This window comes from Phyllostomus discolor, chromosome 7, assembly GCF_004126475.2.
Source record: "Phyllostomus discolor isolate MPI-MPIP mPhyDis1 chromosome 7, mPhyDis1.pri.v3, whole genome shotgun sequence".
Lineage (NCBI taxonomy): Eukaryota > Metazoa > Chordata > Mammalia > Chiroptera > Phyllostomidae > Phyllostomus > Phyllostomus discolor.
The window spans coordinates 28,876,734-28,888,756 of NC_040909.2; the positions used below are offsets into that span (position 1 = coordinate 28,876,734).

Here is a 12,023-nt window from a genome sequence, read left to right on the forward strand (position 1 = left end):
CAAAACTGAGGTAAATGTTCAGTGAATTGCCTAGTTCACAAGAATCATTTGAGATAATGAACATGAAGGCATTTTGAAAACTCTAAAGTTCTATAAAATGTTAGTTAAAATTTAAAATGTGTATAGCTTGTGTTATAATTACTAGTCTCTAAACTAGAGTGGGGCCAATTACTTATTTTTATCTGCCACAACACCTAACGTAGATCCTATATTCTAGAGATTACAAGCTTGAATAGTACTGCACAATAAAAGCATATAAAATATGTGAAAGGGTCTGTGATTACTGCCCTCAGTATTATTGTCAACTTTCGCAACATTACTGTGTAGTTGTAATGCTTTAAAAATTCTGGAAAAAAACCCCAAAATCTAATCTTTCTTTTCACCAAATCCACTGAAATGAACAATAAAAAAGCATTGTTTTCAAGGTTCAAGTCATACAAATACTTATACCTCTGGCCTAATAATTCCATTCTTAAATATTTTATCTTTTCATCAAGCTCAACATATATACAGAAAAGTGCAGAAATCATAAGTACAAATATGAGTTTTCAGAGAGTGAGCATGTAATTAGCCCCACTCCTAGAAACGATGACAGAAAATATTCCCCTAAACAGAAAAGCTGTATTTCTAAAGGCATTCACAGTGTGGCAGTGAAAAAGCTGATTATTTGGTGGAGGAATGACCAGGTAAACGTGACACATACATTTGAACCATGTATCAGAATTCATAAAACTCGGATGCCCTTGAGTCGGGCAGGGGAGGAATATGAGAAGCAGCCAAGTACAGGACGATGAGGGGTGATCGGGGTGAGCAAAGAGCACAAAAAACTGAGAGTGTAGAGTGCAGGCCCTGCCTGGAGATTTTCATGTGGAAGTGTTAAAAAACAATATATGCTGGAAAACGTTTCTGTTTTTCCTGCCAGTCACCCTGCTGACTTGGATGACTTACAGGATGACATCCTTTTCACTGCTGAAAATATCCTCTCTAATTTGGGTTTAAAGGAGTTTTTAAATTACTTGTATTTCCTATTTAAATACCCCATAGAAACTTGAGGTTTGCTTATAAATGAAAATGAAGCATGTAATGTTGCAAAAAAAAATAGTAAACCAGAAGAAAAGAAAACATGATGCAGACCAAACAAAATGTGTCATGGGCCACACTTTACCCACAGGCCGTTAGTCTGTGACCCTCACTGAGAGACAGAGGGAGAGAAAGGCAAGGTGAACACGCCAGGTGCGGCAACAGGGTTCCAGCAGCACACACAATATGGCTGCTTATGGACAAGGACTGCAGGGAAACAGAGGTCTCGGTGGGAATTAACCAAATCACCTCACCCCTTTAATCTGCAGTTTCTTCTTCTGCAAAATAGGGATTAAAAAAAAAACCTCCAAGAGTTATTGTGAAGATTAAGTGCATAGAAAAGTACTTGTCATTAATATAACAATGTTTCCCTCCCATTATTTTACTCTCGTTATTACTATTTCTGATTCAGTATCCCACCATCCTTTTCCCCCACTTCCCAACTGCAGCCGCACTAAGCTTTCTCATATTGCTCTGACATGCTTCAGCCTCTGGCCCCGGGTCTCCACCCCCTCCCGCCCCCCCCCCCCCCCCCCCCCCCCCCCCCCCCCGTGCCCGGTGCTGGCCTTACTTCATGCGGATCCCTGCCCCTCACCTGTCTCCATCTCTCACCCTGCTTTATCCTGCATTGTGCTTGTCACTGCCCGACATCCTATTATGAACATATTTTTAAACTCATCTGTTTATCCTCTACCCTGGAAGACGAGCCCCATGAAGATAGGAGCTCACTTGCTTAATGCAGCATTCCAGCGCCCAGAAGGGTCCTGGCACATAACAGACATTCAAGATATATTGTTGAATGTTCAAACCAGAGACATCACATGTTATTTTTTTCCCTTTTTTCTGAATCCCAGGGCTACAATGTGATTTGTGTCATTAATGATTTAAAAATACATTTCTTGCAGGTGATCTCAATGGGTAACTCATTTATCTTTCCTACCTTGTCTGGCAGGTCAGCCGTGCAGAAACTGGGTGCAGAAGTATTTAAGGAGGTCTATAATTGCCTCAAGAGAGCAAGGCAGCAGAAAGCCAGTGAAGCGGAGATTAGAGCGTCTCTGGAGAAAGTGGTTCCTCGTGCCAGTGACTGTTTTGAAGTCGACCAGCTCCTCTGCTTTGAGGAGCAGCTGCTGATCACAGTGGGAGAAGGGACCACACTTCAGAACCAAAACAGGCAGATGTCAAAAGCAAGCAAGTTCCAGGGAACAAATTTCTGTGAAAATCCATTCAGTACCTAAGCTGGACTGTATTATGGGAGGTGAGTACGTAGACCGAGCTACCATCTTTACTTTCAATTCCCTAACCAAAGGAGTTAGAGAGTAGCAGACACACAGGTCTGACTGCACTCAGTGTCTCAGGGGCCAGTCGGTATGGTTGGGTTTCCACTCCAAGATAAGCATATGGACCGGGTTTGGCTTCAGGAACAGCATCCCCAGAAGGGTACCCTCTGGGCTGCCCCTGGAGTTGGGCCACTGAGGGTGTCTTGGGAGGAGCCCGCCGCCCTTTGCCCCTTCCTCTCAGGGGACAGACTTGGTGCCTCTGCCTTGGGGCTCTGTGGGCTGTGGCCAGCCTGCCCTTGAAGGTTGTTAGACACTGGCCTCTGAAATGCTGAGCTGCTGCCCAGGAGTCAGACACACCTGTCTCAGGTGACCTGGTTTTGGTCCACTTTTGTCCTTCCATAGCTCACAAGCAAGAAGTGCCTATGTATATAGACCTGGTAAAAAATCCAAAAGGTGATTCTCCTGTGATTTATTCTTTATTCTCATGAATGGAGTATTGAAGACTCAAGACTTTTATGCTTAATAAATAGATTATCCAGAGTTACAAAAAAATCACCTGTTCTAGTGTTTCTTTACCTAAAAGTACTTTGTTGAGTGTAACACAGCCATCTAACAATAATTATTACTCAGACCAGCTAACATTTGGTTTATTAGGAGCCTATTATATACCAGTGCTGTGCTTACTACTGTAAGAACATATTGGATCTTTACACCAAGGAAAGAGAGACAGAGAGAGAGAATGGATTATCACATTTTACCTCTGGGGATGCCTAAGGCTGAGGATGTTCAAGTTAGGTAACTGCTTTGTCACACAGCCATGAGAGGCTGAGCTGAGACTGCACTCAGGTCTGTCTGATTCCAGCACCCATGCTCTTACCCATGATGCATGTGGGTTTTCAACTGAGGACATACACATGTTTAAGATACTGTCCAGGGAAGAATGCTCTGGGTTTAAGACCATGTTATAGGGGAGGAAAGACTTCCTCTACCCTCGTAGGTTCTACAAATTAACCTGGGTCTTAAAATTAAACTGACAAAGGATATATTACCAGGAGAAAAGGCATACAGATTGCATTTAATATTAATACTTTCACCTGGCATGGGGGCTTTCTAGCAAGAAGTGAAAACCCCAAGGAAACAGCTGAGCCTGAGAGCTTATATGCTATTTTGACAAAAAAGCAATCAATTGTGGAGAAATGGTAAGTCAAAAGAAAAGGGATCTGAACTCCTAAAGGGGTTAGATTGTGGGAAAGTGAGTGGGAAAGATATGGAGGAAACTAATGGAAGATAAGGGTTAGTTTAAGAGGTTTGTTTGTACAGACCCATCTCAGGTTGACACCAGTCTCCAGTGACAGGAACGTTCTCCTCTCCCTGGTCCCAGGAGGGCACTTTTCTCATGGGAAGTGTGCGCTCTCGAGTAGAAAGGGGAAGGCAGAGAGTTCTGCCAACAGCTGCTGTTTCTTAGTTGCTTTCAGCTCAAAATAATCCTTATGACAGTGTGGCATATTTGGGGTGTCATGTTCTGACCCCTCCAACGTCTAGGAAGTCAGGTGCATATTGAAAACAGCTGGTCCTCCTGGGATTTTCTGTACATCATCAGATGAGGCTTAAAAGAAGCAGAGATGAGAAGAAAGACCATTTGGGATCACAGCTCCATGTCTTAGGAAAGAAACGCATGCTTACCTTTCATTTGGCTCCCTGGGAGCAGCGGCACAGGATTTAAGATGACTACGAGAAAGTAGCGTTTTCATATCACCACTGGGGAGCATTTTCCTCCTCAGCCACACTCAGTGTGGGTTGAAATCATTCTACCAGCATCCCATCTACCCCTGGTGATTTATTTCTTCCCAACACTTTCGGGGCGGCTTTGACTTCGCTTTCCAGAATTCCAGGTTCTTCCTCATAGCTGTCTTCTTCGAGAGTGTCTCTCATCCTTGTGTCTCTCCTGTGTGGATCTGAGTACGCCATCTCCTCCTTCCCTTCATTTCCTCCTGGGCGCATAATGTGCTTCCTTGTTGGCAGCCCAGCATTTCTAGTACAGGGTTGGAGTACCTTTTATTGCTTTAATCTCTTGGTAGAGATCTTTAATTTTTCCTTTTTGTTTTTGTCTTTTATCTCCTTTACATCGAATTCAGAAATGCTTTGAATTATGTAGAATTAGGAAAGATCATCAAGAGCAAAGATGGGTCATTAGAGACCAAGGTTAAGATCATACTCCTATTACCAATAACTGTTTATGGATGGGAAGGTTGGAATGAAGAAGGCTGATGGGAAATATTCGATTTATCTGGAATATGGGGTTGGAGGAGAACCTGTGCATACCCTAGATCTCCAGGAAGATGAACAAGTGGGTGGGTCCCAGAGCAAATTAAGCCTGAAACATCACCAGAGGTAAAAATGACAAAACTAAAGCTGCCCTACTTCAGGCACATCATGAGGAGGTAGGGTTTTTTGGAAAAAATAAAAGTACTTGGAAAAATAGTAAAGAGCAAGAAGAGGAAGACAAAATATGAGATGGAGTGACTCCACAAAAGAAGTCGTAGGCATGAGTCTACGGGAGCTGAACAGGCTGCTGAGGACAGGACACTGTGGACAACATTCACTCAGAGGGTCACCAGGAGTCACTGCCAACTCAACAGCATGAAACACACATAATAGTGTCAGTATTAGTCACTAACCAGTTGCAAGATGATGAGCAGAAATTGGCTGAGGAATTAGAGAATCAGAAGATGCTTGTTATGAAATAGTCACAGGTATGAGGGAATAAAGGGACCTTGCTAGCTTGCTGCTCTGCAAAAAATACGTGTTTCATAAACGCCAGTTGACCTTTCTGCTTTCTATTTATGCAGAGGAAATGCCACCAGCTATTTTGGGTGGTGCAGACATAAGACACACAAAGGAGCATGGTAGAAGTTAATTATTTAATGTATTTGGACTGAGGCTGGAGCAAAAATTCTAAGTCTATTATAAGAGTCCAGCCATTACAGTGAGCTGACAAATAGCTCGAGGGGAAAACATACCCCACTCCTCTCTCAGGATGATGGGATCGCTAACTAACATGTCAGAAGGTAATGGGGCCAGGCCCCCAAGATGATGAAGAAGCAAAAGTGACAAATGAGGCAGAGAGAAGTGTGTAGGTGTGTGTAAAAAATAGACAGAGACAGGAGATGAGAAGAGGGACAGGGTAGACACACAGTAGAGAATATGTTTTAGTTATCTGACTTCTCCAGGGGGCCCAGAGACATATAAAAGGATGCTCTGTATCACTAGCCATCAGAGAGATGCAAATTAAAACCACAATCAGATACTACTGCACACCAGTCAGAATGGCCAACATAAACAAAGCAACAAACAAGTGCTGGTGAGGTTGTGGAGAAAAGGGAACCCTAGTGCACTGTTGGTGGGATTGCAGACTGGTACAACCACTTTGGGAAACAGAATGGAATTTTCTCAGACAAAAATGAAACTGCCTTTTGACCCAGCGATACCTTAAAAAAAAGAAAAAATTCAGCCTTAAAACAAATAGAAAATACTGCTATTTGTGACAACATGGATGAACCTGGAGGACATTATGCTATGTGAAATAAGCGAGGCACAGAGAGACAGATACTGCATGATCTCATATATATGTGGAATCTAAAAATGTCAAACTCATACAAACAGAATGTAGAATGGTGGTTGCCAGGGGTTGGGAACGGGTGCGGGGCGGGGTGGGGGGGGAGGGGAGGGCAGTGGGAGGGAAATGGGAAATGTCGGCCAAAGGGTACAGTTATGTAGGATGAATAACTTCAGGAGATCTAATACACAGTATGGTGATGATTATTAATAACTCTGTACTAGTGTATTTTTGAAATTTGCTAAGAAAGTAAATCTTAAGTGTTCTCACCATGCACACAAAAGACAGTAACGATATGAGGCAAGAAATATGCTAATTTGCTTGTTACAATCGTTTCACAATATGTACGTATATCAGAACATGTTGTATACCTTAAAAATATATCACTTTTCAATTATACCTCAGTCAAGCTGAAAAAAGATTCACCAGATAAATCAGAGGGAGGAAAAGATCTTGCAAGCATGAAGAACACAAAGTTGGAAGCCACAAGTCACAGCCTTTTGGGTTCTGAGACCTTGAAATCTTTTTGCACTGGTGGCACAGAAAGTGACTGTAGCGAGTCTGAGGGGCAGGAATGCTGACCAGCCTCCGAGACGGCAGTCCACAATCCTCACTTCTGGTGTTGCTGCTGGGCAGTTCCCCCTCCAGTGGCATAGTGGTGGCCCGCGTGACCTGTAGAATACTGCCCAAGGGTGATTTCTGAGACTAGGTCATAAAAGACAAGGGTTCCATCTTGTTTGCTGGCCACAGTGTCATGAGGACTCTCAAGCAACCCTATGGAGAGACCTGTGTGGCTTTTGCCAGCAGCCAGCACCAACTTTCAGCCAGGTCAGCGAGCCCCCTGGGGAGCGCATTCTCCAGCCTCGGACAAGCCTTCATTTGACCAAAGCCCTGGCTGACATCTGGACTAAATCCTCCCAGGAAACCCTGAGCCAGAGCCATCCCGCTGCACCATTTCTCAATTTCTGACCCACAGACACTTGAAGTGGTAAGTGTTTATTGTGAAGTCACTACATTTTGTAATACGTCTCAGCAGTAGATCACTACTACGGAAGGCAAAGCTCAGACCTGAGTTGTTGAGTTTGCACTGCTGTGTCCCGTGGAGAAGGACAGCCGCTGAAGTGTCAACAAGGCACGGCTGTTAGCTGGACCATGAAACTGTGTGGAGCGCAGGGTGAGGCTGCAGGCGGGGCAGGGAGGTGGTTAGACAGTGTAGTCCAGGTGGGAAGAGATAGAGACATGACCATCTGATGGATAACGTCTGGGCGCTGAAAGTGGAGACAGTGAGAGGGAACTGGGAGAAGCCAGGACTGCAGGGCCTGGGGTGGGGGGACTGCTGAGGACTCTCAGGTTTCCAGCAGGTGACTGGGTGGGTGGTGGGCCATGCACAGAGCTGGGGAAATAGGAGATGCAGGTGAGTGGCGGAGGGGTGGGGGGCCTGGAGAAATACTGAGTTCATTCCTGGGCATGTTGGATTTGAGGTGCTTGTAGGGCGTTCAGGTGAAGAGGTCCCAGCCTGAGGCTGGAGGTATCTGGAAAGTTCTGTCCTTAGAGGGAGACAGAACTCCAGACAGCACGGCAGAGGATATTTTTCTTGCCAGATCTGCAACAGCCAAGAACAGGGCTGGCTTCTATAGAATGCCACCTCCTTTAAGGCTGCTAATTGTGCCTTCAGGTGTGTGAATGCCTGAAATGTAACAGCATCCAGCCCTTTCAGGAAGTCTCTGTGGATAAACCCCAGCGGGCTCCGGCTGACTGCCCTTTGCTGGCGGTGCCTCCACCCCTTCAGAATCAGTGGTTTTCAACTTTGGCTCTGCATTTGAAAGACCTCGCAAATTTTAGGAGGATTAAGTGGAGTGATTTTAAATTTTCTGGCAGATGATAGGCCTGGTCATAGTCTTCTTTCCACCTAAAAAGTGAGACTAGACCTGGACCTCTCATTGTGCCTATGAAAAGGGTTTTGTGAAATGCAAAGCTTTATTCAAATGTAAATTATAACCTTTACCTTTAACTTCATGAGATTTCTTTATTTTTAGCATTTTATTATGGAAACCATCAAATTCTATAAAAGTAAAGAGAATAATATAATAAGCCCTTGTTACAGAACCACCAGTCAGCTTCACAATTGATCAATTCATGGCCAATCTTATTTTATTTATGCTCTCACCCACTCCCCCCTGACCAGATTATTTTTATCATATCATTTATAAATATTTCAGCATGTATCTTTAAAAGATCATCTTTTTCCTTTGTTGAATCATGAGATTTTTTTATTCTGCTATGTGCTTAAGACTTAAACCATGAAACTCAGTTATAAAGGTATATAAACATAATATCAAGATCTAAAGTTAGGAAGGAAAAGCTTTATTTTTTATTATTTATTTTAAATGATGTTCTTTTTAAAAGCCATAGTACCATTATCACACTTAAAAAACAATCAATAATTCCTATATATCCAATATCCAGCCAATTTTGCACATTTCTGCCGCTGTTTTTCTTTTTCTTTGTTTTTTCAAATTAGGATCCAAATAAAGTCCAATCATTTCAAATGATATTGCTTCTCAGTCTCTTTTACTGTACAGATCTGCCCCCACCCCTTCCCCCCCCCCCCCCTTGTAACTCACTTCCTGAAGAAACCAGGGTGGGGTGGTGCTGCACAGGCTCCTCCAGCCCCCAGGAGGGAAGGCTGGTGGAGGGCCCCTGGCCATAAGGAATGTGCCTTGCTTTGCAAATAGATTGTAACTCCTTCCTTATCTCCTTTCGGGAAAGTTTCTTCCCTGACCTTTTTTCCCCTCTCTGCAGGTACACACTGAGGTAACGTGGGTTAGAGTCATGTGCAAGACACGTGCCCCCTTTGTCCAGGACCCCTAAAAACAAGTCTCAGACTCAGGGAGGTGCGGTCCTGCTTCACCGATCTGTGCCATTGCTGCTCCCTGTAATAAATGTAACAAAGGCTTTGTCTGCTCCATCCAGTCCTCCTGGTGGCTTGTACCGCTTCTCCAAACGAGCAGCTGAGATCCCAGGGCTCAACCTCCTGCATTACAACCAGGTCATTTGTCTTATAAAGTTCCCCTCAGCCTAGATTTTGCTGAGTGCATCCCCCTGCAATCAGCAAAATAAATAAACTTTATTCTTTAGAAGTTCTAGATTTACAGAAAAACTTTGAAGAAAGTGAAGAGTTCTCATATAGTCCTCCCTGTTTCTCTCATTATTAACACTTTACATTAGTATGGTATATTTGTTACAGTAATAGACCAATATTGATTCATCACTGTTAACCAAAGTCCATACTTCATTTAGATTTTCTTTTCTGATCCATGATCCCATCCTGGATGTGGTATTACATCTGGTAGTCATGGACCCTTAGGGTCCTCTTTGTCAGGACAGTCTCTCCGACTTTCCTCGTGTTTGATGACCCTAACAGCTTCGACGCATGCTGCTCAGGTACTTTGTAGATTGCCCCTTTGCTGAGATGCATTTAATGCTTTCCTCATGAGATGGGGGTTATGTCATTTTGGGAGGAAGACCTCTGACATTAAGCATCATAATCATCACATCCTACTAGCAAGGGTACATACTATCAACATGACTTATCACTGTTGATGTTGACCTTGCTCACCTGGCTCAAGTAATGTTTGTCAGGTGTCTCCACAAAGTCACAAATTTCCCCACCCCCTTCCCCAACCCATACACCTCCTTCCACACTGTCCTTTCTTTGGAAGAAAGTCCCTATTCACAGCCCACACTTAAGGAGGGGCAGTGATGCTCCACCTCCTTGAGGGCAGAGTACATTATTTCAAATTCTGCACAGGAGATTTCTCACCAGTTTACTTACCTATTCATTGTTTACATCAGTATGAACCTGCAGATATTTTAGACCTGAGTTATAATCCAATACTGCTTTATTTTGTTGCTCAAAGAGTTTCAGCTTTGGCTACTGGGAACTCTTTCAGTTGGCTCCTATGTCCCTGTCTCTTTGACATGCTCCCTTCAATATGGTTTTTCTTTCTTTTCATCGAAAATAACTTAGGGGGTATACTTCCTTTCAGGCATCACAAGGGGCTCCAGGCTCATCATGAACCCATCATGTATATGTCCTGCCCCAGTGCTTGAATCAGCCATTTCCCTGAGGAATTTTGGCTCCTTTTACTGGAAAATGGTATTAGAAATCAAAATCTGGGCACTAGGTGTGCTTACTGCTACTGGGGTAACATTGCTCTATGTCGCCTCTCAGGTGATAGAGTGAAGAAATATGTATGTACACCAAGCCTTGTATATACACATATCTATACATAGTTTTATATGTAACCATCTCTATGTGCCTAAATTAAGTTAAACACAAATTCATGCTGATGTCTCCAATTCAGTCCACTATCAAATGGATCATTCTAGTGTCTTCCTGATATTTAAAGATGTTCTTTGGAATTTGTTATAAAATGGTAGTCAGATCCAGATTCAAATTCAATTTTTTATGGTTGACATTTTATAGGACGTGATGTGTTCTTACATCAGAAGGTATAAAATAGCTGGTTTTCTATTAGTGATGTTAGCAGCCATTGATGATCGATCTCTAGGATCTATTAATTCTTTAAAGTTTAAAAAATGGTAATTTTTCATGGCTTTGTCTATCTTCTTTTGATTAACTGGAATACTCTGTATCATTGGTTTTCAACTGGTGTGCTATAAGAATTCTTAAAACATGCAGTACCCGACTATTTAGTCAGGGGCACTGACCTCTTTTCCCTCAGGTTGTCAAAGAAAAAAATGACAGCAGCCAACACAATAGTCATCTGCTGTGAATGAATCGAAATTATACCATTTTCTTTGTCAGATCAGCAAGAAATATATTTTTTGGTGTGCTGCAGAATTTTAGCAATTGGTTTGTGTGTGCCATGGGATGAAAAAGGTTGAAAATCGCTGCTCTATATAAAGAGAATTTCCCCTGCCAAACTATTTGGTAGCCCCCAGGTAGAGCCTATATTAAAAAAGACAGGATGAATGCTTGATTCATTATTTTTTAAATAATGAATTTATTCCCTAGCATCCCCTGAGGCTGACTGCTGAGTTATTGTTGTTTTGAGTACCATTATGAACATGGAATAGCTCTTGAGGCACATGGTGTAGCTCAGCAGTCTACCCCCAGCTTTCATCCTGGGCAATCTGCCTCATTCGACAGAATGGGGGAGTGGGGAGGCATGAGGCGAGGCTCTCCTGGCAGAGGCAGAGAACAGTTTGGAAAGGGAGGCAAAATAGGGGAGAGAAGAGGGAGGAAGGGGTGACTGAGGACTTCCATGTTCATTCATCCTGAAAGAGCTCTGATCTCCAGAGTCATTGATTCTTGGATAGCTGTTGCCTTGGTTTCAGAGTTTTTCATGTTGCCTTAGAAACAGCAGAACCATCTTTGAAAGCCTCCCTAAGCAACCAGGAAAAACACATACAACAGCCCAAAGCTCTGGAAATGAAATATTTGACCCTAAATCCTTCAAGGAAGACTAGTGACTAGGAGAGAAACTAAGTCACTTTTGGAATGTTAGGGGTAAGGGTTAAGGCACTGATTCTCAACCCTTGTTGCTTACCAATAACCTGAAACATTTAAAAACCACCTAGGCTTCTGTGGCTCAGTGGATTGAGTGCCAGCCCTGCAAACCAAAATGTTGCCAGTTTGATTCCCAGTCAGGGCACATGCCTAGGCTCCCAGTTAGGGGTGTGCAAGAGACATCCGATGGATTTGTGTCTCACACGTTGATGATGTTCCTATCCTTCTCTCTAAACAAAAACAAAAACAAAACAAAACAAAAAACCCTAAGCTTCAACATAGCCACTGGAGGTTCTAATTCAGTTGGTTTGGGGTGGAACCCTGCAACTGGCAGTTTTTGTGTTTTTTGCAAGGTGATTCTAATGTTTAACCAGGGCCATTCCCAAGCCTGTTAGAACTCTGATGTGGTAGTGACTTATAGTGACTTGTGTCGCATCTACAGTCTCATCAGTTTGATCCAGTTGCCCGATGTTAGTACACGCCATCTCTGCCATCTGATACGCGACTATAAACT

General features: G+C 43.2%; 1 protein-coding gene across 9 annotated transcripts in view; it reads left to right on the forward strand.

Moving 5' to 3' along the window:
- Window positions 1-8,485, forward strand: part of NEK11 (NIMA related kinase 11) — a 216,287-nt gene extending 207,802 nt beyond the window's left edge. For 6 of the 9 annotated variants that reach the window (XM_036030651.1, XM_036030652.1, XM_028518309.2 and 3 more), the window contains one exon: window positions 2,033-2,905. In XM_036030651.1, coding sequence (XP_035886544.1) covers window positions 2,033-2,315 — 283 coding nt within the window. In that variant the 3' untranslated portion in view covers window positions 2,316-2,905. Of the gene's footprint in view, window positions 1-2,032; window positions 4,805-6,378 lie in introns of those variants that run through there. The other 3 variants (XM_036030649.1, XM_028518308.2, XM_036030650.1) reach the window with 3 other exon arrangements.
- The last annotated feature ends 3,538 nt before the right edge of the window (window positions 8,486-12,023 follow it).